The sequence below is a fragment of the Puntigrus tetrazona genome, chromosome 2, assembly GCF_018831695.1.
Source record: "Puntigrus tetrazona isolate hp1 chromosome 2, ASM1883169v1, whole genome shotgun sequence".
Lineage (NCBI taxonomy): Eukaryota > Metazoa > Chordata > Actinopteri > Cypriniformes > Cyprinidae > Puntigrus > Puntigrus tetrazona.
Window position 1 is genome coordinate 10,896,667 of NC_056700.1, and position 23,334 is coordinate 10,920,000.

The window sequence follows — 23,334 nt, forward strand, 5'->3', positions numbered from 1 at the left end:
ATCATTGATACGTTGTCTCCCTCTGCTGGTCAGAAATGTTTATGTGTAGCTAGGACTTTTATCTTTCGTCAACATTGTTCAAAACTGCATTTCTTATACAAGTCTGCTCCTGAATGTGTCAAAATATTGACTGTTATACTGTACAAACATTTATACATGCTGGCAAAGCACTGATCCATGTCGATCTAAGACTATTTGAGCTCTGTCATTTAAAACAAACATACTCAATTATAAGGAATGCTTAGAAAAAAATATACAATATCTCAGGGTGAATCACTGAAATATTTCATTTTAATGTCATTCCCTATGAAGAGCTGCAGCTGTAGTCACAGAAATATAAAGGATAGAAAACATACAAAACCTTTCAGACCTTTTAATAAATGTATATTTTAAATAATTAAATTGATTTAAAAAAAGTGACCACAAAAAAAAGAAAAAAGATTAAGATATTTTAATCACATTTGATTAAGTTAATGCAGACTTGATACATACAGACTAAAGAGAGCACTTAAATTGTATTATAAGTTTGGTTTCGTACACGTATTGGCTGGTAGTTAAAGGTAATCAAACCTGTAAAAACCACAACCTGTTCTGTGAAAGCCACAGGTGTTGCAAACCATAAAAAAAGGCCAGGTGAGCAGCCCATAGCATAAAAATTAACCAGTTAGAAACATTTTCTCCCAGGAAATCATTCTGAACATGACATCAGGTTTGTTGGCATGTCTTTGTAGGCCAGGGCTTTAGAAAGAGAGCATGTGGATGAAACCTGCTGTTTGAAGTTGCTACTACATTTGGCTGCATGGAGCATCTTTTCACCACTAACGGACAAAACAAACAAAAAAATATTTTCCACATTAAACTTGCTTACAGCTGATAATTTCGGAGAGCACTTGTTGAAATCGGTCCATTATAGTTACCAATAAACTGAACAGGACTTTGTTTAGGTGGCATTGTCATGGCATCATTTTCCTGTGTCTCTAGAGTCATAAATCACGTGACATTTAGGTTCGATGTCATGTGACCGGCTCAAAGCGACCTGGCAGCGGAATTGAACTCCCACGAGCAGCCTCAGTCGTATTGCTGCATTAGCATTTTTGCACGGCCAGATCTAAGTAATCAGGAAATGCAGATTCCCACAACACTGTCTCTAACTGTGTTAGGTTCACATATCAGCCATAGTGACACTTGCATCATTTATTAAGGGCTGGCCGACCTCAACCACAGAAATCAAAGCACAAATAAAGGTCCACCAAAAATAAAAAGAATCAGACGATTTTAATCTTACCGTATCCCAGATCTGAAGTTTTATCTGTTTGCCATCTATAGTTATCATTCTCGCTCCGAATTCAACACCTGTCGAGACAAATAAAGATAGAGCTTGATTTGTGACTCATGCGACAGCACAGGGCACTGAACGCATCGCTTCAGATTTAAATCAACACGTAATTTTAAAGTATTGGCTACATAAAACAATACCCTTATCGAATGGTAATTAAAAACATTTTTTAATACATTTATTTACCCATGGAGTGGATAGAGCCCGTTCATCCACACCACAAATTTCATTATTATGTGCTTACAGAGGGTTCCTTACAAAAACACTTCAAGGAGACTGGCACCAGTCTGCTTCCTGTGCTAATGAGACCCATTCCTGCTGTTTTAATTAATGAGAGAATATGTGGTTAAGTTAAAGAGCCTTACCGATGGTGAGATCATGCACTGGCTGAAAGCGCTTATCTGTAAACTGTAATAATAGGCACGACTTCCCCACACCTGCAAAGCAAACACAGAGGGTCACACGTGAATAGCCACAATTAGCCTCAGGCCTGTACATCTGCTCTATCCCATTACATCAAAACCATTTGTTCAGGCTATAATTGAAAAACTGCAAAAGTGACAGGGTTATTTCTGTTTTGAGAGTAGAATAGGCCTTCCACTCTCATCTTCCTTCCTAACAATGTGCATAAACATACAGGGTTTAATTAAAGCCATTGTAAAACCATCTCATTATTACTGCTAAAATGAACAAGAATAAAAGAAATAACTAATGCATGGAGATCAATATCAGAGAAATAATTAAATTGAGACACATCAGGGCAGATGAGTATGATACAGCGTCGAGAGACCAATTACCTGACAGACTGATAGCAAAAACAAAGACGTCTGCTATATTCAATTTCCAGTGTAACATACAAGCAATATATAAAATGCATTTTTTCCTGTCTACTTAAACTATATACTTGTTTCAGATTAACAAAATACCTCCCACTCCCTGAATGTGATTCTATATTTAATGAACTACTTTAATCGAATTAATGTAAAATCATCAGTTCAAGACATTTTATATTACCAGCATAACTAAATAAACCCATCCCCCAAAATGAGATTAGAAGATCTGCCTTGATACGCAAAACAGGTTAAATGCTTATGACATTAGGAGGAGGCGTTACCATGAGCAACAGCCGTTGAGAAGAAAACAAGCAGCATTCAAAGAGCACTCACAAGAGAGATGCATGGAGACAACACAACACTCACAAAATTACAATGTGCAGACTACACTCAACATGCTAAACAATACAGTAACTATTGTGTCATATAATAGGCTTGCTGACTGTTGTATAGCCTCTTGTAAATAACTGTGACACTATAAATAATCTGGTACAAGCAGGATGCTATCACCTTAATCTAATATTATATCTATGCCACTGTGGTCATGGCCATCAACTGAAATCAAACTAATAGGAGGAGATTCTTTTGCTTTTATTTGTTAAAACAAGTTTGCATATATGCATGCAAACTTTAAGAAAAAAAAAAAAAAAACACTGTCTGTTGCTTAGCACTTGAACAGACCTAAAATGTTCAAGTTAACTTTGTACAGTATCACTACTTACAGACGCATCTGTGAAATCAATCAGATCTGTGGCCCTGGACCACAAAACCCATCATAAGAATACATTTTTCAAACTATTATATCTGAAAGCTGATTAAATAAGATTTCCATCGATATATGGTTTGTTAAGACTGGACAATATCTGGAGTTAAATCTATTTAGATATCTGGAACCTGAGGTGAAAAAAAAAAAGGGGGAAGGACACAAAACAAACGTAAATCATTTTGTTTAACTTTTAAGCAATGCATATTACTAATCAAAAAGAGTTTATATATTTACAGTAAGAAATTCACTAAATATCGTCATGTAACATGATCCTTTACTCAATATCCTTTTGGCATTCATTGACGCATACAATGTATTTTTTAATATTGCTATAAATATACCCCAGCAACTTAAAGCTGGTTTTGTGGTCCAGGGTTACATATACTTACTTTAGTCTCAGTTGTAGGTAACTGAATAAAACGGTCAGCTGAATGGATCAATACAAATATTAAAAGTAGCTTGTCCTAGAAATCCAGTAAAAATCTCTCCTTGTGCCAGTTTTAAACTTGCACCTCTTGCATTAAACACTGCAAACTTACACCTCAAGCATGAACACAGAACAGGCTAAATGCAATCTCATGATGCCTTATAACGACCAGCTAGATCAAGTTGCAGATGAGCATCATCTGACCCGGGTTGAGCAACATGCAAAGGCATAAGCCTGTTTACACATCACTTTTACAACCACAACTGCCTAAAAGTGAACTACACAAAAAGCCAGTTGCGCTGCTGTTCAGCGTTATGTGAAATGCATTAGGGATTGAAGAGTTCATAATGGCTGTTTTTGCACACAATTCAAGGCCTGATGAAAAGGAAGAACCCGATCACTCTAGAAGTGTCAAGTTAGGTAAAATGTTAGTGGCTTCATAACATCAGATGTTATGGCACAACCTGTACCAGGGCATAGTCGTTAAGATTAAATGGACACTCCACCCTGAAAAAAAAAATACAATTTTGCCAAAAAATTACTCACCCTCATCTTGTTCCAAATCTTTGACTGACATTCTTCTGTGGAACATAAAATTATTCTAAGAAAGCCCTTGTGTTTTTAGTCATACAACAGAAGTCAATGATCTCCAAAACTGTTTTATTTCTAAATATCTTCTTTTACGTTCCACAGAAGAGAAAGTCATAGAGGTCTAAAAACGCCACGAGGGCCAATTTTAATTTCTGTGTGAACTACTGCTTAACTCATTTATTTTAGCAGTGACATTCTGAACAAACTCAGACTGGCAGACACAGTTTGTAAAGAAAATTATAAAACTTTGTACAGTTTTCCAAAAAACGTTGAGCACCACCTCTACAGTGCGTCTCCACAGGAGGCAGGAAAGAGGCTTCAGTAAACAAAGCAATCCTACCCAGTATTCTGTGGATGAAAAGCTTGTTAAAGGTTACATATGCAGCACAAAAGACCCCAGTTTTAAGATGCATTTAAATACACCAAGAAAAGTCTTCCTTAAGATGATTTTGATGCTGTAGGTTTCAGTGCAACAAAATCCTGAACACAACATTAGTCCTGCAGTTTAATCTTAGTCCTTAGCAACGTAGAAAAAGACTGAGCATATGTGGGGGAAGACAAAAATTCATCATTTGGTGGAAAAAGGCCCAGTTCTACTTTATATTAAGTGCACATCTATCTAGTCTATCTATCCATCTATCTATATATAAAGAGAGATGTTTTATGTAATATATTGGTTTATGGGTACTGGTAGCATCAACAGTATATCGTGATTTTTTTGTAATACAAGCGCAAAATAAAACATGTGTGCGTAATAAATGCATTGTATCATATTGTTAATTCAGTGTGTGGTTGGTTAAAGACACTTAATACAAAGTAGGTCTGAAAAAAAGCAAAAGCAAAGATTCAACCTGGACTGAACTGGATGCAAAAAACATATGAACAATTCTGGTTGGCACTGAACATCATTAGCATTATATTAATGTATTTATGTCGTCTAGCAAAATATTAACACAGTAAAAAAGAAAACTGTGCGGAATTGAACGACAGATTAAGACTTTTAAAAGGAAGAAATATATATTTCTGCTGTTGCCGTATCTCTTGGGGAAAGGCCTACAGTGGCAGAAATCTGGTGAGAACACTAGCAGGCCACAATTATACGGGCTTACCAGCATCAAAACACAAATGATATGATCTTGATTGACCAATGTGAGACTTGAGGAGTAAAAAGGGGAAATTGCTTATTAAACGTGTTTATCCTCTGATGAGCTAACGCCATTTTCAGAAAAGAGTAAATAGCTGCTAGCGATGTTGGCTAACTAACATTAGCCGGGCTGTTGTGGCCTTTAGTTGGGCGAAAAAAAAAGATGTATGCAAAGCAAAAGAACACTTTGGCTAGAAGCACTGACACGTACACAGCACGTTGCTGTCTCGCTCTACATGTCATGCTAATAGAAAGCAAGGATGCTGTTGTTATTGAGGCAGACAGCTGATGTGAAGCAGCGGTTAGCTTGCCTGCTAGCTCCCCCCACCCAGAGCCGAAAACAAAAGACCGTGACAGCCTTAGAACCGCGCACCGCTGCCGTGACACGAAGCACACGCTTAGGAAACGACTTTACGTATGCGATAACACTAAGGCTAAGAGCTAATGAGGCAGTCGGGAGAGAAAGGCAGAGAAAAACAGGCTGTCAGTCCTCCCACCCCTCGCGCCTCTGCTTGAACCACGTCATTGACTCCAGCACTGCGGAAATAAGAGGCTCGCCGTCGCTGCTTACCCGTGTCTCCGATTATGATGTATTTGAAGAGATACGCGTACGCCATGGCCAACCGGTCCCGTATTAACCTGTCTCGGCCTTACTAAAATGGCTCCTTGAAGCTAAAACCGCAGGGAAAATGTGTGTGATATATGCCTCCGTAAAGCCAGCCCTTTTCTCTCTTCGACGGGAAGGAACAATAAACACCTCGAGCTCCAGCCGGCCTACGTCACGCGTCCCGCCTTCGCCACGCACGCAGAACAGAGGAGGCTGTGGACTTCACCGGAAGTTCAGTCACCTAACCGCTGTGTGTCAGGTCAATGTTCGTCGAGGGGGCAGAGGGACGCAGTGTCCTTAGACGCTTTACAAGAGAATAGTGACACTTACAAAAAAAAAGTCTGAAATTGGTGATTTGATAAAGTGAAAGTGAGTGAACTCCCAAGGGTCCACTGTGGAATAAGCATCCCTGAAAACTAACAGCAAAGCTAAAGATTCTCCGAATTTGTTTATGCTAGTTTGCTGTAGTATAGCCTGGTAAGGTCAGCGTGAAATGAACAATGCGTATTTTCTAATTGCACGTTATAAGATGTGTCTTTGGATTGTGAAGGAAACCCGCACTGACAGAGCTTACAAATGACACAAAAAAAGGGCTCAGCCCGAACTGGAGACCTTCATGCGTGGCGAGTTAACAACAATTCCAGTAAAAATAACAGACTTCTCTCCGGTGCCATAAACAGGACTTCTTCGTTCATTTAGTTCACTTAAACCAACCCCTGCCACCTCACTTTTGTGGAATAAATATTTTTACGCAACTTTGTATGGGTTTGGCCAATTAGCATGCTCTAACGTCTCTAGCGTTTGTTATATAACTGTTTTAGACCCTACTCTGAAGTAGAAGGATATTGAGTTCCCTAAAACAGTTCTTACAACTAAACCTGTTCCAAGTTCCTGCAATGCAAAACAAAAAACAATAGTTCTAGGAATTATTAACAGGGCAAAAACCCCTATTTACCACATTTATAACATCTATAATCACAATATACAATCAACAACTGGTGCATAGAAGTCCCCACCATACATTTTTTCAATAATCTGTTGTTTAAGCCTAATTGTATTTTTTTAATATTGGCTCAACACACTCCACTCAAAAGGTGGGAGAGAGACACGTTTCACTGTGTTACACCAACTATCCTTTTAATTAGAATGTTTTGAAAATGGTTGGATATTGTTAAAGTTTAGTAAGAAAAATGTTTGCTGATGCGTCTCTAGGCATTACTGTCTGATTCTCCTTTTGGATGATGGGTCATACATGTGCTGGCCAATCAGTCAAATCCGTAGGTGTCAACAAAAGCACACTATTGTAACAAGAGTAGAGTTAGGTTGATGATACATAGGGCAACATTTATGGAGCAACATTGCTTGGGCACTTTCTATCTGGATATTTTAGATCAGTCATGGGCATTCTGTATTACCTCTTTGCCCATTGATGGCAACATTTCCCAAAGTTGCCCAGCAACATTGTTCAAAAAGTTGAACCATCATGAGTCATGAATCATCAGCCTGAACCTTGCATTGTCTTTATATATGTCTTTATATGATATCCATGGACGTCCCATAAAATATTTCCTCTTGATTGCAATGTATGTTTCTGTACAATCCCAATATATGTATTTCGTAATGACAGCAGTTTTCTGAAGTACTTCTTGAGCACATTTGGCTATATTTACCATGCAATGCTATCTGAGGGCTCAAAGGTAATTCACATTCACCCGAGGCTTCCAGCCACTGCCCCACAAAACTGAGATTTCTCTAGATTATGTGAATCTTTTTTTGTATTTTATGTAAGGTAGTTGGCGACACAACTAAATGTGTGATTGTGATTTTGCATTGAGAAATGTGATTTTTTTTGTCTGCAACTTATGAAATATTTTATACACAACCATGATCCTCTCATCCTTACTAATTTGCTTGTTTACTGTAGAATTTCAACTTAAGTGTTTAAATATTCTTCAAAACAACCTTTTCACTTTTATTGTGAAAACTGTAAATTATTAAACTAATATTAATTTTCATAGTATCCCAAGAAGAAGAAGAACATCACAGCAGCCAAAAATTAAGTATAAAAACAATTTAATCAAGGTAAAGCATAAAAGTTTAATGAGTGTTGGCTACATGACTTTGCAAACATTTCACTCAATAAATATCATTTAGTGTCTATTTAAATGCATAGCAGCTTTTGTTCAAACAGTGTAAAACCATTTTCACAAAATTAAATGCCAACCTGTTACATTTCTTAATTAGAGTAACAAAATTAACACCTGACTTGTTCTCATTCAACAGCAAGAAGGCTCACGAAACCCATCAGCGCCACTGACAAGTAATCTGTTTCACTTTTAGAAGGTGAGATGATGGGAATATGTATGTCATCAATGCATCCAATCATGGGAAAGTATATAATAAATTATGTGCATTTGCAATGAGTTTTCTGCCAATTTTTGTAATAAAAGATAAATCTTGTTTCCGTTTGCATTAAGATGATTTCTCTTACCCTATGGCAGACAATTACCGGTTTTATGTAAAATGCACTTAAAATGCTATTAAATCCATATTTTCCATCCTGGAAACAAAACTAAATACCTTACATTATTTGAAATTAGCCAATAAAATAGTACAATTTGTCAAGTTTAAACCAGTGGTCTCAAACTCAATTGCTGGAGGGCCACAGCTCTGCAGAGTTTAACTTCAACCAGCCCCAATCACACCTGCTTAAAAGTTTCTAGTGATCCCGAAGAGCTTGATCAGCTAGATCGGGTGCGTTTGATTAGGCCTAAACTGTGCAGAGCTGTGGCCCTCAAGGAATTGAGTTTGAGACCAGTGGTTTAAACATTTATGTTATATATGTTCTACAGTGAATTAAATATTGGCGCATGCGATTTAAAATACTTTTAGTTTTTATTTCGTTGAAATTTAAAAAACTTTTCCAGAATCCGGGTTGTAGCATTCCTCACATTTCAGCAATCAAGTAATAATATTTTCATTTCTTAATGGTACGCACAGTTGCAAGAATAAATTTCAAAGCCTATCCATCAAACTGAAAGCAAGTTGTTCTTATTCAGACTGACACAGGATTCAAAGTGCATGGTTAACCATACTCCAGTGTCAGCGGTGCTATTTGGGGTTAAGTGCTTTGCTCTGGGCCACATTGATGGTGTCAAAACCATTGCACGCATGAAAGGGCAGGCGATGTGCACAAGCCTCCTGTTTCCAATCTCAGTTTTAATTAATTTATAAGAACAATGCAAGATTTGTAATGTACTGTGTATATGTAATTATCTAATGAGGGGAACACACCATGTTGTGAGTTTTACCCTAGAGACATTTGCTTAAGGTACCATAGATGACCTTAGATATTGTTAAACTAGTAAGATACACAAACTTTAATGGAGTTTTTTTTATTATATATAAACGTATGCCTTCACATTTAGACTTTGAAGAATAGTTGGAGGAAAATCTATAGTGTATATCACCCAAAAAAATGTCAAAATTTTAATCACCCCAGTTTTCTTCATCAGAAAAGGTTTGGAGAAATTTTGAATTACGTCAGTTGATCACCACTGAATCTTCTGCAGTGAATGGGTGCCGTCAGAATGAGAGTAACTTTAAACTCTTCTTGCCAGAATATGAGACAAATGCTTCCTGTAGAAGTCCATCCTATGTTGCCCTCACACAACAAACGGGATGTCTCTCCTGAGTAAGACCAGATTTAAGCAATATCATGGATACCAGACTCATATTTTAGCTCAAAGCATTGACACTAAAGGTTTTTTTTTCTGAGATGAATTTGTTTGCCATGACTCGTTTCTAAGCAAGGTCAAAGTCGAGTGAGAAATGAACACATTACTTACTTATTTATAGTCATGTACCAAATGTCTCTCATTCCTGGACTCTGAGCAGGCTGTCATGTCTTGCAATGTCCACTAGAGGACAGTCCTGTAATCTGATGAGCCTTCGTTCAAACAAGAATTATATTGTTCAGTGAATGAATTATTCAAAGTATTCTTCTTCTTCTTCTTTTTTTCTTCCGCTTATCCGGGGCCGGGTCGCGGGGCAACAGTCTAAGCAGGATGCCCAGACTTCCCTCTCCCCAGACACTTCCTCCAGCTCTTCCGGGGGGACACCGAGGCGCTCCCAGGCCAGCCGAGAGACATAGTCTCTCCAGCGTGTCCTAGGTCTTCCCGGGGCCTCTTCCCGGTGGGACATGCCCGAACACCTCCCTTGGGAGGCGTCCGGGAGGCATCCGAACAGATGCCCGAGCCACCTCAGCTGGCCTCTCTCGATGTGGAGGAGCAGCGGGTCTACTCCGAGCTCCTCCCGAGTGACTGAACTCCTCACCTATCTCTAAGGGAGCGCCCAGCCACCCTACGAAGGAAACTCATTTCGACCGCTTGTATCCGGGATCTCATTCTTTCGGTCATGACCCAAAGCTCATGACCATAGGTGAAGTAGGAACGAAGATCGACCGATAATCGAGAGCTTAGCCTTGCGGCTCAGCTCTTTTTCACCATGACAGACCAGTACAGCGACTGCATTACTGCAGAAGCTGCACCGATCCGCCTGTCAATCTCTCGTTCCATCCTTCCCTCACTCGTGAACGAGACCCCAAGATACTTAAACTCCTCCACCTGGGGCAGGAGCTCCCCACCAACCTGAAGGGGCAAGCCACCCTTGTCCGACTGAGGACCAAGGCCCTCCGAGGATCGCCACCTTAACGTGGTGGAGGGGTTTGAGTGCCTGAATGACCCTAGAGCTAGGTTGTCCGGGGCTATATGCCCCTGTAGGGTCTCCCATGGCAAACAGGTCCTAGGTGACAAGCCAGACAAAGAGCGGTCCATGATACCCTTATGGAAAAGACCTGGAATGGAGTCGCGACGTCGCCGGTATGGCGCAGCCGGGGCCCCGCCATGGAGCCAGGCCTGGGGCCGGGCCGGCATGCGGCGCCTGGTGGCGGGTCTTGCCCCACGGGACCCGGCCGGGCTCAGCCCAAACAGCGGCGTGGGGCCATCCCCGTGGGCCCACCACCTGCAGGAGGGACCGTAAGGGGCCGGTGCCTTGTGGTTTGGGTAGCAGTCGAAGGCGGGACCTCGACAACCCAACCCCTGGACTCAGAATCTAGTTTTAGGGACATGGAACGTCAAAGTATTCAGATGAATTCAAATTCCTCAATCCTGCTGAACACTATATCAGACACACCTTCCCGATAAACTGTTTGTTTTGATGCCTGCCAATGCAGATTTCCCAAATATATCTGATCAAAAATGTCAATTTAATATAGAAGATGCTGAGGTCACATGACAGCCCTGTTCTACTCCCTGAGCTTTGGGGAGTAAATCGACCTACTTTTAATTAATTAGGTAGTGATTGCACTTTTGTGTAATGTGCTGCCTTTAATTTTAGAAAATTAGGGTCAAAGTAGTTACTTAGTATAGAATTCAAGGCAATGCGACAACTGGAGTCTTCACCTCCTCCAGTTGTTACATTTTTTTTTTATCTGGGTCAGTCAGTGCATTCAGGAGACTTCATAAATTCATTTAGTGGAAGTTCAAACTGTTCTTGATAGCTTAAGCTACTGTTGTCTAGCTGATAAAATAACATTTAGCATTGTAGAACGAAGATAAGATTTGACATTGCTGACAAATAACAAGGTCTCCTGCAAACTTCTGATTAAAGTCAGTAGAGCTGTCTCTGGACAGTTTAAGGAGGAATAATAACCATGAGCTAGGGGAAAGCACCGTATGGGCCCCTCTCATCCCTACCTTGAAATCACCATCAGCAACGTGCAAAGCAAACAATAACAGACCTTCCCTCTCTTCGGTCTCTCCTTATTCACCCTCCCCCTGGTGGGTGTTTTTTTTAACCACACCCATTTCCTCCATTGTGGGAGGAACTCTCCAAGAGCAACATCACTCCTGCATTCTTGCCAATGTGCACTGTGCTTCCCGTGGCCTGACTGTAAACCAGGGCCAGACTGCTGAGCTGTTTCTATGGTGCTACATCAGAGGCTTAGGCCAATCACATGGCTCGTGGGGGGACCGTGTGGGCTGTAGTAGCTAAGAGAGTAAGTTTGTGAATTTACTTTTGTTTGGTACAGAGAAGACAACTTTCCTAGGAGAGCGCAGGAGAAGAAAACTCATCACTTTCGATGGAATGACGACTGGTTCCTGTTGGCTGCAGTCTCAGCGTGGACACTGAGTCTTTGAAGCTATTGAGTTTAGTCACTTCCACTTGTATTGCTGTAGAACACTTTCTTCATGTTTTATGGGAGGGAAGTGAGCAAGCGACGAGGAAGAATTCACCCTGAAAACAGGGTCAGAAAGAAGTAGTTTTTTTGGAACCTGCTCAGGACAGAACGAAAGTTGTAGAGAGAAAACTCAGTTGCTATGGCAGATAATGTTATAGAGGAGACCGATAACTACCCTGGCAAAGATGAGCTGGACTGGGGCTATGAAGAAGGTAAGAATTCAATGACAGAATCACTGGCTAATTCTCCTCTTTGTGAAACATGAAACTTTATTGTCACACCCACGATCAGGAATTACTCCAAATGCAACCCCGTCTCAGTACTACCAATTCTTTAAATACACAGACAAGATTAGACTTCTGTGATCTGTGATCTGTCGCATTGCGTGCGACCACATAAGAACCTTTTCTGAAAGTGTTTTTATAAAAAAAAGTGCATGATTAAAAAAAATATATAACTGCATAATGCATGGTTATTATGTTAAAAACTGTATTTAGACCAAGATTGTTCTTTTTGTGAAGAGAATCTTCTTTCCAATCTTTGTTCTTCTGTTAATGTTTTAATATGTTTTCTTTACTAGTGAGGTTTTAGAACAAACAAATGCATAGTGAATAGTCAAAGAAGAGAGGAGTGAGTAATGCATATAGAAAAGCAGCCGAGGTAAAAAAAAAAAAAAACCCAAAAGAACAAAAAACAAAAACCGAGCACATCCTGTATCCCCCTGTGTCTGCTATTCCTGGTGGACTGCTCTGTAATGACTTTGAGGCACTAGAGCTCTGGCAGCCTTTATTTAGTTACAACATTGGGACAAAAAAATGGACCACTGTTTATTATTTAATATTTTATTTGACACAAATTATCATGGTGCAAAAGTTTGATTGGTACAAAAGTTTCAAGGTTGAGGAGCATGCTAGTGGGTCATGAACAAGGACAGTGTTATCCGCAAGATAAGTATGCTTTGATAACTGCATTAGAAGAAAATGTAATCACCATTTAAAGGTTGATTGAATCAAAGATTTTGTCTTTTGTGCTTAAATTCAGGTGTTGAATGGGGTCTTCTGTTTCCTGAGGCAAATGGAGAGTACCAGTCTCCCATAAACCTTAACTCTAGGGAGGCCCGCTATGACCCTCGGCTTCTGGAGGTGGGGCTTAACCCCAACTATGTCGTTTGCAGGGACTGTGAAGTCATTAACGACGGTCATACTGTGAGGATCATGCTCAAGTCCAAATCAGGTATAACATGCTGAACATTCACTAAAAATGATCCTTCTGCCATTATTTACTTTCTGCCTTGTTTACCAACATGCCATTCATAGCTTTTCACAGCTATGACAAAAGTTCCAAAAAAGACAGAAGATGTAGCAAAAAGTACCATAAAGCACCAAAAATGAACTTTTTTACTTCAACTTTAACATTTTAGAGTATATTTAAAAATTACATTCTAGCTTTCAAATGTTATAAGTGGATGCTACACTATAAAAATTGATGGGGGGTTTTCAAAAAAATCAACCGCCATATGTTAGGTTGATTTTTTCCAGTGCTGGGTAGTTTTGGTGTTACACAGGCGGGGTCAATCCTTAGATGAAACAACCTTATGTAGAGGTACTAACCGCTGAGTTTTTGCATCTTCTCATGAGAGCAGTTCATCTTAAATCTCACTTTGCTCATACAGGTTTTTTTCATTTCAAAAGATAATATGAGGTGCACAAGTCAGGTTCAGGGTTATTATACTAAAAATAAAACCATAAACAAATCAGGCAACACTTTTTGACCCGCTCTCACTATTAACTAATTGCTTAGTAATTTGCCTATTAATAACGTATTGGCGGTTTATTTGTACTTATGAAGCACGCATTCTGCATGAGCATATTCTACATTCCAAATCCCACCCAATACTTAAACTTAACAATTATCTTATTAACTAATAAGCAGCAAATTAGTAGTTTATTGAGGCAAAAGTCAGTTAATGATTTGTTAATAGCGAGAATTAAAACTTGAAGTGTGACCAAAAATAACTGTTAACTGATGTCCAATAATAAAAACGTATTATATTTCAGCTAGTTTCAAAAAAAGAATTTCTATTTAGAATTTAGCATAATTTGATGTACTAAAATTACAAACTGAAATGCAAAAAAATAATAAACTATATTGAGATTTAACAAACTGAGATTTAACAAAAACTGATAAAAAAAATGACAAAGCAACAAAATCAATTTGATTTAATTCAAAATATCAACAAAAACTATAGTATCTCAGTTATGCTTAAAAAAAGCTGGTTAGACGGCCTCATTTGATCAAGTTTGACAGGTAATGAGCCATTTAAAATATGAGATTTATATGTTAACAGCTTCTATACTTTAATCATCTAGTTTTCACAAATACTGACGTTCTTATATTTCAAAAATATCAGGCATTGCAATTGCTTTGGATCTATCCATTTAATGGTTGCCCATTATCTGGAACATGATGACAATTAAATAGTGACATAATTTTCATTTTGGCCTGAACTATCTCTTTAACCAAGAGCACATTAGTGGCATGACAAGATGTTTTGCTTTTCTAGGTCACGGAGAGGTTAAATAACATAAATCTGCTGTCTGTGGCAAACCAGCTCATGTACGCTCAGCTTGTTTTAATGCCATTTCATCCTGTTCCCTTTCCCGTGACCTACGTAATGCTGTCTCAGTTGTGACTGGGGGTCCTCTCCCGAGTGACCACGAGTATGAACTAAGCGAGGTGCGCTTCCACTGGGGCAAAGAGAACCAGAGGGGATCTGAGCACACTGTCAACTTCAAGGCTTTTCCTATGGAGGTCAGTGTCACTCCGTCAGTTCATCATTTTCTCCTGTTTGTTCTCACGCACCCTTTCTGATGTTCGAGGGACGGACTAAAACAAGTCCGCTTCACACCGCACACATAAACGACACATATTTATTTTGAGGGCCTATATTAACAGGTCACAGCATTAACTCTGCATAAGCAAAGCACACCAGCGTGTCAGGCGCTTTGTCCATTTGACTTATGAGGAAGGAAGCCTTTTTTAACTACAAAACCATAAACTGGGAGCCCATCCATGTCAAAAACAACAATACCACATGCTCTAAAGAGGGATTTATCATCAAGTGATCTATTCAAATCACCTGTTCCTGGCACCTGCTCTCCTACTCCTAGTCGTCTGTACACAAGGAGAAAGATAAGGACCCGCTCTTAACGTGTTACCATGTTTGTCAACCTGTTACCATATCAAGTTTTCTCAAGTTGTTAGCACAACTGCGAGTCGAACCAGTCTTTTGACACAACACAGAATTGGCATCATCGCCTTTATAATTTGGCATGCTTTGAATATGTTGTCATTTTAGAGTTAGGTTTACCGCAGATCACTCAATTAGTGATGAATATCTCCCACAGCTTCATCTCATCCACTGGAACTCTACATTATTCAACAGCGTGGAGGAGGCCATGGGCAAGAAAAAAGGCATCCTTATCATCGCCCTGTTTGTGCAGGTATCACACCCCTCCACGTGGAAGTCATCATCAACAAAACTACCTAATAGCTCTGTGTACAGAAAAACATGATTTAAATACAGAAAGCCTTTCAAGAAAAAGGCATTTTTTAGCGTCTCTGCAGTCAGCTGACAAAGGTGCTCTAATTTGTAGATTGGGAAGGAACACCTTGGGCTGAAGGCCATCACAGACGTCCTGCAGGACTTGCAGTATAAGGTGAGCAGAAGAGCTGGCTCACTAGAGACAACAGCCAAAAATACCACTTATATGCTTGTGACTGATTTTTTTTTTTTTTTATGCCTATGTGTGTGTGTACAGGGAAAGACAAAAATAATTCCATGTTTTAACCCCAACACGTTACTGCCTGGTAAATTCGTTTGATATTTACTTTTTATTTGCACGTTTTGGTATTTGATCTTTGCTGACAGTATCTTGATGTATATTTGTTAAAGGTTACCAGTGTGTATCTGACTGTCTCCGTTGGTGTGTCTGCCTCCTCAGATCCTCTCTTAAGAGATTACTGGGTGTATGAGGGCTCTTTAACCACACCGCCCTGTAGTGAGAACGTCACCTGGATTCTTTACCGTTACCCGCTTACCATCTCTCAGATGCAGGTAACACCTTCACAGCTATTGTTAAATATATATATATATATATATATATATATATTTCAATTCAATGTACATTTGCGGAGTAAAAATAGAACACTAATTGATATAAACACATAATAGGGAAATCATAAACCGAACTGACATGACTTGAACAGAGTGGGGTTAACCACAGTGATATACATCATAAGTTGAAGAACAATATATGCTGTTTGTCTGCAACTACTTTATCTTTGATCTCAATGACTGGCAGAGCAGGGGTACTTTCAAGTAAAGGCCAGTCATATATTGATTATGAAGTCAAACATGAAAGCAGGTCAGGGTCTTGTCTGTGTTTGATGACTATAATAACGCGTTTGTTATAAATCGTTCCTTTTTCGGATTAAGTCAACATGCAGCACTGATATGTTATCCCAATTTTGGACTTGAGCAGGGTATATGACCCTGCTTGTGTTATGACTTCAAACAAATACTTCAGACTATTATAAGTTACGATGGGAGGGGAAAAAATAGAAAAGCTAAGAAAATACTTTATCAAGTTTCTGAAAAAACTTACACCCGTGGTCTACATTCAACACTCACATAAGAAATAAGAGTTACTCATCAGTGTTCTGCCATGTTTAAGTCAAACTAATTTTATTTCTATAACATTTTTCCACAACATTTTTGTATAGCAGCCTAAGATCAAGGTGTTAATGTTTAGAATATCTTTTATCTGTCCTTAATATTTTATGACAATACAAGCAATCAAGCAATTTACTTACTATATATATATATATATATATATATATATATATATATATATATATATATATATATATATATATATATATACTGTGTCTATAGTAATAAAGTATAATAAAAGAATAAAAGTAATAAAGCCATAAAACCTGGTTGTTAATATAGTTACATTATTTTGCAAAGAAATAAAAACATGCAGTTGAGATTTGCAATACTGTATGTATTGCTTTATATCCTTTATTTATGCAGATAAAGTTAGATTGATACATATCTAAACTGTATATAAAACCTTGTGATAATACTTTCACATAACTATATAGTATATATAGCTTTATGTGCCCACACTGTATGTATGCAGGCAAAGTGTCATGTGTATGTTGGGTTTTCTTTTTTCTTTAGTCTTCCCTGCCCTTATTTGGTTCTTTCTGTCCTCCTGTTTGTGATTGTTAGTTAATTAGTTCCCGTCTGTGTTTGTCTAGCTGTTTTAAGTTCTCCCAATTATGTTCTTGTGTTTAAAACCCTGTCTGTTTAGTTCTACTTGTCAGTCCTTAAAGTAGTGTTACGTGTGACTATTTGTATTAAACTCTCTTTTATTGGAAACTCTGTGTTCCTCTTCTGTTTGGAAGATAATATAGATTACATTTTTTTTGTGACATAACAATCAAGTAGCTTAATTTAATATACATCACCTGAAAGTTGAATAGAGAAGCTTTTTATTGATGTGTGTATTGATTATGTTAGTATAGGACAACATTTGGGCAGAGTACAACTATTTAAAAATCTTTATATTTAAGGAATCTTAAGGAATTTGAGGGTGCAAAAAAAAAGTTGCATTTAAAGTTGTTAAAGATTTGCTTTATTTACCCATACAATTACTATTGCATACTATTGCTTGTGCTACTTAAGACTGGTGGTCCAGGGTCACATTTATGGTCAGTGTGTTTTATTCACCCACCATTGCCCACTGTGGAAACAGTTAATTTTGGGCCCCGCTCACATGCACCCCTCCCACTGTAGTGCACAGGTGAATGCTGGCCTTCTTTCAATTAACATTCAACACTTCTCTCTGCCCCAGATTGAAGAGTTTCGTCGTCTCAGGTCCCATATTAAAGGAGCAGAGCTTCCAGAAGGCAATGATGGGATGCTGGGGGACAACTTCAGACCCACCCAGCCCCTGAGCGACAGGGTGGTCAGGGCAGCCTTCCAGTAAACCCCCCCCCCTGCAGGATCCATTTTAATCAGCCATGGGTAAATTTTCAGGAGATTGTATTCTGTTCTTTGTTTATTCAAGCAGAGCGCCCTCATTTGAGCATAATGCGATGGCTTATGTATGGCTTTGGCTCCTCTTTGTAAAGGAGGAGTTAGATTAGGCTCCTCACATTAGCTGATTAAATGCCTCATTGTCTGGTCTGGATCAAGAGCCCACCTGGATTTTCCAAATGCAAACCTGTTAGTACTTCCAGAATTAAACAAAACTGAAGATTCATCTCCATATGACCAATAACTACACAAAAGCTCCTGCTTAGTGTGCAGTCGCTTAATGGAAATAGGCCAAGTTCTCTTAGCAGTATTAGCCTCACTATACAAAAGAGTGCTGCAAGGGTTAGCGTAATAGAGTAACCCACTTCCTTCTGATCTAGGACTAGCTGCAGCATTGTGTATAGATGTCTATTTCTAGAGCTCTCAAGGGGACACCTGGGTCTGCCTGCATATTACTCATTTTAAAATGGGACTTTGAGCAGGCTAATTTAGGCCATGATGATGCACTGCTACTAAAATTGTCTAATGACGTAACCAGAGTAATCTAAAGTATTACTACACTTCTTTTAAAGGTTCTAGAAAATATGCAGAAAATGCAAGATAATGCATCACAATAATCCTGTCAATCATTTAACATCTTGTGAAGTAATCCATAATAATGATTTCTCCAGTGAAAAAAGTCCATCCCCTGTTGTTCTCTCACTCCATAAACCACAGACGTATTTGATCAGCACTGTTCTGGACTCTCTTGATCTACACATAGTCCTCTCCTGATTCTGGGCCCTGTTTCAATGAGGAAGTTCTACCAACTCTGAGTTTAAACTTGAACTCTGAGCTGACTTACCGAGAGATTAAAACCTCAGAGTTTCTAGTTTCAGATCGTCTGAATTATGTCAGTTTACTCAACTCTGAGTAGGCTGACTCTGAGTTTAGCTCTGAGGTTTTTTGGCTATGAAAAGCCATGATCAGTGGAGCGCCGAAATTACAATTCACCATGGCAACAGCTACAGCCAAAAAGACGTCTGCGTTCGCACTTCCATCAATGCGTAACTGTTAAAATATCAGAAGTGAAAACTGTAAATTATTGAACTAATGTCATTTTAAAGGTACACACCCCACAAAAAATTGGCGTTGGCTAAATTACTTTACATATCAAAAAATGCACTTGACATTAAATATTGCCATTTTAATTAAATAATTTCTAATCCAACTTGTTAAATTTCTTAATTAGATTAGAAAAATATCTTACTCATCATCTTAAAGGAACACTCCACTTTTTTGGAAATGGGCTCATTCTCCAGCTCCAGTCTCCACTTTTACTTAAAAATCTGCCTACAGTGTGCATCGCCAATGTTTTACCACTAAAATGTAAAAACATTTAATTTATTTAATGAATTAATAAAATTATTATTAAAAATAACACAAGATTTCAGTTTCCCTCATTTCAGGGTTAACCTACTCAAGAGTTTTTACTTAACCTCCTTTCTGAAACAGGCCCCAGATGACTGGAGAATGCAATATTATTGTTTACCTCAAACGTGCAGCTTTTTGCTTTTAGTGCTTATAGTGATACTGTTTTTAGCCGAGCTACAGCACAAATGAGCAGTTTTCCGTTTGTTTGAAATGACGATGAAATAATGTTATTCACCTCAGATCTGATTAATTAAATAGATTCATACTATGAGCTGTGAAAACCACAACAAACAAAAACCCTTCAAAAACAGAGCAGACTAGGTCAAGTGTGTTGCAATCTTCTGCAAACCGTGGTCATGAGCTGTCAGTAAATCAGACTGAAGTCCGGATGTAAATTAGCTCAATCAATACTAACAAGTAAAACTGATGTCAACAGATTAGGCAATTATATATCTCCTCACTAATTGCTTTTGAAAGATCTTCTGACTCTCCTCTTACTACAAGACAAATTAGTAATGTTAAGACTGTTTTCACTTCTGCTGCATGTTTTCTGTTTTGTTTTGTTTTGTTTTGCCTCACATATGTATTTTTATAATGACACGTACACGTTGCTCTTACCTCTGTCTTTAATTCTCTCCCCCACTTCTCTCTTCTCCATACACACTACTTCCTCTGTGCTGAGTAACAGAGAACACATGCATGACAAGCTGATGAATGCACAGTGAGATATTGTTCAGGTGTAATGGATATCTAATGGTCACATGACTGCCTCACAAATAAGAGTTGTGTGGTTAGCATGAGAATTAGGGATCCACAGACCCTTATTCTCTTGCAACTTTAACAATGTGCAGAATGAAATGAAAAAAAAAGCCCCAGTCTAAAAGTAACGATATGGCCTTATTATATATATATACAGTCTATCTATCTATCTATCTATCTATCTATCTATCTATCTATCTATCTATCTATCTATCTATCTATCTATCTATCTATCTATATACAATATATAAATATATTTACATGTATGTAGCATGTACACTTAAACTTGTTTTCTTCTCTAACAGAAATTAGAATGATGAAGAACTAGAGATGAAGGCTCTACAATGTCCTGGCTAAAGTGGACGTTCATCACTACCTGTAGAGTTGCTTGGGCCTTGTTTTGTAGTTAACCTTCCTGAGTAAGCTGCATTTACTGTTCATTTAAAAACACAATTATACTGGATTTCATGTAAACAAGTGGAAGCCAGCGAGCATGAAGAGAAGCCTGGAGATAAGCTTGTATGGTAAAGTGAAGGAGAATATTAACGCTTGATGATTTTTTTAGAATGCTGCAATTAAGAACTTTAACAATATGTATGTAGCATGTGTGTAATCCTATAAATGTGGCTTTATGGGAATATCATACCACACAGTACAATACACATGACTGACACGTAACGTAGGCAGAACAATTCCATGCAATATTTGACTATTTTTGATATTCTGATACATAATTTGATACGGTCAGAATCAGTCTAGTCATAACAGAAGGTATATATGCTTGTATGTTGAATGCTTTTAAATATTAGGACTGAAATAAATTCATGATGTTGAATGAACTGATTCAAGCTCCAACGACTGGATTCATGCACATATATGCACAACCATAAACATATATTATCCTGTGTTTAATGTTTGTTCTAAATGTATTCTAATAGTCTATGTGTAGATAGTTTTGCTTGGATCTGCATTCAGGGCACAGCAGGTGGCATACGGCAGTTTAATAGATAACTAGTCTATTGGTCTTTTATTATATTGCTTTACACAACTTTTTAGCAATGCTGTACAGCGAAAAAGGAAACACGATTCACTGACAGATATATGACTGTATGTCATGTTATTTCTGAAACCTGAAAAGCCACAGACTTTGCTGTTCTCGTGGGAAACCACGTTCAGCTGGAAAGAACTGCTTATGCATACCTTGAAAACCCCCTTGTCATCATAACGATTGACATGTAAGGAGTAAGCATATGCCTGACATTTGCAATAGAAAGCACAGTGTCACTTCTATGAGATGCTCACTGGATATTCGGGGGAGAAGTGCTCATGTCAAGACGCATAGGGCAGACGTATTTGTTCTTATGTCTTTCAAATAAAGTTAACGTTGATGCTTTTTATATTTTTATGTTTTCAATCTGAGCGTGTTTTAATATGTACGTATTACATATTAAGGGCAAATGTCTCATTTTCATTTACGTTTTTTTAATTATTATTTTATTATTATTTTGGCTTTCACGATAACCTTACTGATGTTTGGAGTGACTTATTTGAATTTAATACTTTGGTTTCATATAATGAATATTTGCTTCAACCGAGCAACATCATACCTCAGTCTAAACACAAAGCTACAGCAAAGAGATGACTGTGTATTATGATGATAGTATGCTGTCATTTGGGGCTTACTGATTTTATTGTAATCGCATGACCTATTCCACTGGTCCTCGAGGAAATATTAACATCCCCCATAGCAACTACAACATGCAGCTCCACCCAACAGCTTCAAAGCCTCTAAAACAGCATATTGAAGTTCTTTGTCTTCTGAATAAAGATGATCCACACCTGTGTATGACTAAAAAGTCTAAATCTAGTTTGTTTGCATTGAAAAGGCATGCGATTGTGTTAACTAAACAGTCGAAACAGTAGAAAAGAATACCACGGTAATATCCAAAGTACCATGGCACGTTCAATATCATTCAACATAGAGCAACGCGATGCTTTTAACAACACTATACCATTATTGTTAAGGTCACTTGAGCATATATATATCTCGCATGTCGCTTCAGTGTGGCTTGCTGCTGTTGGTTCACAAATGTGTCATAGATTATCACAGAAGGACTTTGGACCAAAGTGGCTGTATTTTGTCAATAGTAACAGTTGCATGAAGAGATGTAGTTCTCGTATCACTTTATGACTTTTAGATGGCTGATATAAAATTGCTTCTAGCTACCGAAGACGGCTGTGTAATATTATTTAAAGGCGCAACAGCGCCCTCCGCCGGCTGAGAAAGGAACGACAGCAACCAATATCACCGACAGCTCATTAGATGCCTTACACAAAATGAGCGCAATTTAAAGGCATTGCGAGGTTCACGACACAAAGACAGCACTGGGGTCAGCAGAATAACGTATTTATTAAAATCGCCCCGACGCTTATGGGAAGCTAATGGTAATGTCACATCACAGAGCAGAATCATCAAATCTTTAATGAGGATGCGAACGTTTATGTTGGCTCCTCATTTAAAGTTGCGGGTGAAGTGCACGAGAGGAGCTTTCATCTTCAAACACACTCGTCGAGCACATCGTCATGCTCTGACATCATGGTGAATGGTTAATTGAGGTAGTCAACCTAGTGTGTCACGCTAAATGAAGTGTTTCACTCCAGTAATCAGCAAGAAGATTCGCACAATGCCCATCAGACAGCTAATTCCTCAATCCTCTTGTCGTTATTAAGACTTGATTAGGGGGAAATTATAGCATGACAAATAAACAAGATACAGATGTTAATAGCTTTCCCTTGGGCCTGAAACAGGCAGATTATAACAATCAGTCACAAATCCTATCAGTCTAAAATGGAACAACAAACATGAGCAACAAGCGTGCACTGCGCGCGAGCACACGCGCACGCACACACGCACACACACACACACACACACACACACACACACACACACACACACTCACTCACTCACTCTCTCTCTTCTGTCAGGACTGTCCATTCATTGCTATTGTTTTTATATCTGAGCTAATGATTTTCCCTAAGCCAAACCCTCACACAGCAGCTTTTCTTTCTTTCTTTCTTTCTTTCTTTCTTTCTTTCTTTCTTTCT

At 38.5% G+C, this 23,334-nt stretch overlaps 3 protein-coding genes across 3 annotated transcripts in view; 1 reads left to right on the plus strand and 2 right to left on the minus strand.

Annotated features, from left to right (window-relative positions):
* tox (thymocyte selection-associated high mobility group box) overlaps positions 1-23,334 on the minus strand; it is an 839,643-nt gene that overhangs the window by 673,336 nt on the left and 142,973 nt on the right. The window lies entirely within an intron of this gene.
* Positions 888-5,959, minus strand: LOC122359462 (ras-related protein Rab-2A-like). Its single transcript, XM_043259774.1, has 3 exons — positions 5,669-5,959; positions 1,702-1,773; positions 888-1,353 (listed from the first exon to the last, which is right to left on the minus strand). Exons 1-3 carry the CDS (start codon positions 5,712-5,714, stop codon positions 1,163-1,165), a joined length of 309 nt encoding a protein of 102 aa, XP_043115709.1. The 5' UTR covers positions 5,715-5,959; the 3' UTR covers positions 888-1,162.
* LOC122359360 (carbonic anhydrase-related protein-like) lies at positions 11,617-21,072 on the plus strand. The gene is made up of 9 exons (XM_043259653.1): positions 11,617-12,157; positions 12,987-13,178; positions 14,632-14,756; positions 15,353-15,448; positions 15,602-15,664; positions 15,767-15,815; positions 15,950-16,062; positions 17,873-18,045; positions 20,535-21,072. The coding sequence occupies exons 1-8, from the start codon at positions 12,085-12,087 to the stop codon at positions 18,005-18,007; spliced, it is 846 nt and encodes a 281-aa protein (XP_043115588.1). The 5' UTR covers positions 11,617-12,084; the 3' UTR covers positions 18,008-18,045; positions 20,535-21,072.

Coding starts and splice junctions, on each gene's coding strand:
- LOC122359462 (XM_043259774.1), bottom strand. CDS start 5,714: ATGGCGTACGCGTATCTCTTCAAATACATCATAATCGGAGACACGG. Junction 1,774..5,668: donor CATCATAATCGGAGACACGG/GTAAGCAGCGAC, acceptor TTTGCTTTGCAG/GTGTGGGGAAGTCGTGCCTA. Junction 1,354..1,701: donor AGTGCATGATCTCACCATCG/GTAAGGCTCTTT, acceptor TTGTCTCGACAG/GTGTTGAATTCGGAGCGAGA.
- LOC122359360 (XM_043259653.1), top strand. CDS start 12,085: ATGGCAGATAATGTTATAGAGGAGACCGATAACTACCCTGGCAAAGAT. Junction 14,757..15,352: donor TCAAGGCTTTTCCTATGGAG/GTCAGTGTCACT, acceptor TATCTCCCACAG/CTTCATCTCATCCACTGGAA. Junction 16,063..17,872: donor TTACCATCTCTCAGATGCAG/GTAACACCTTCA, acceptor TCTCTGCCCCAG/ATTGAAGAGTTTCGTCGTCT.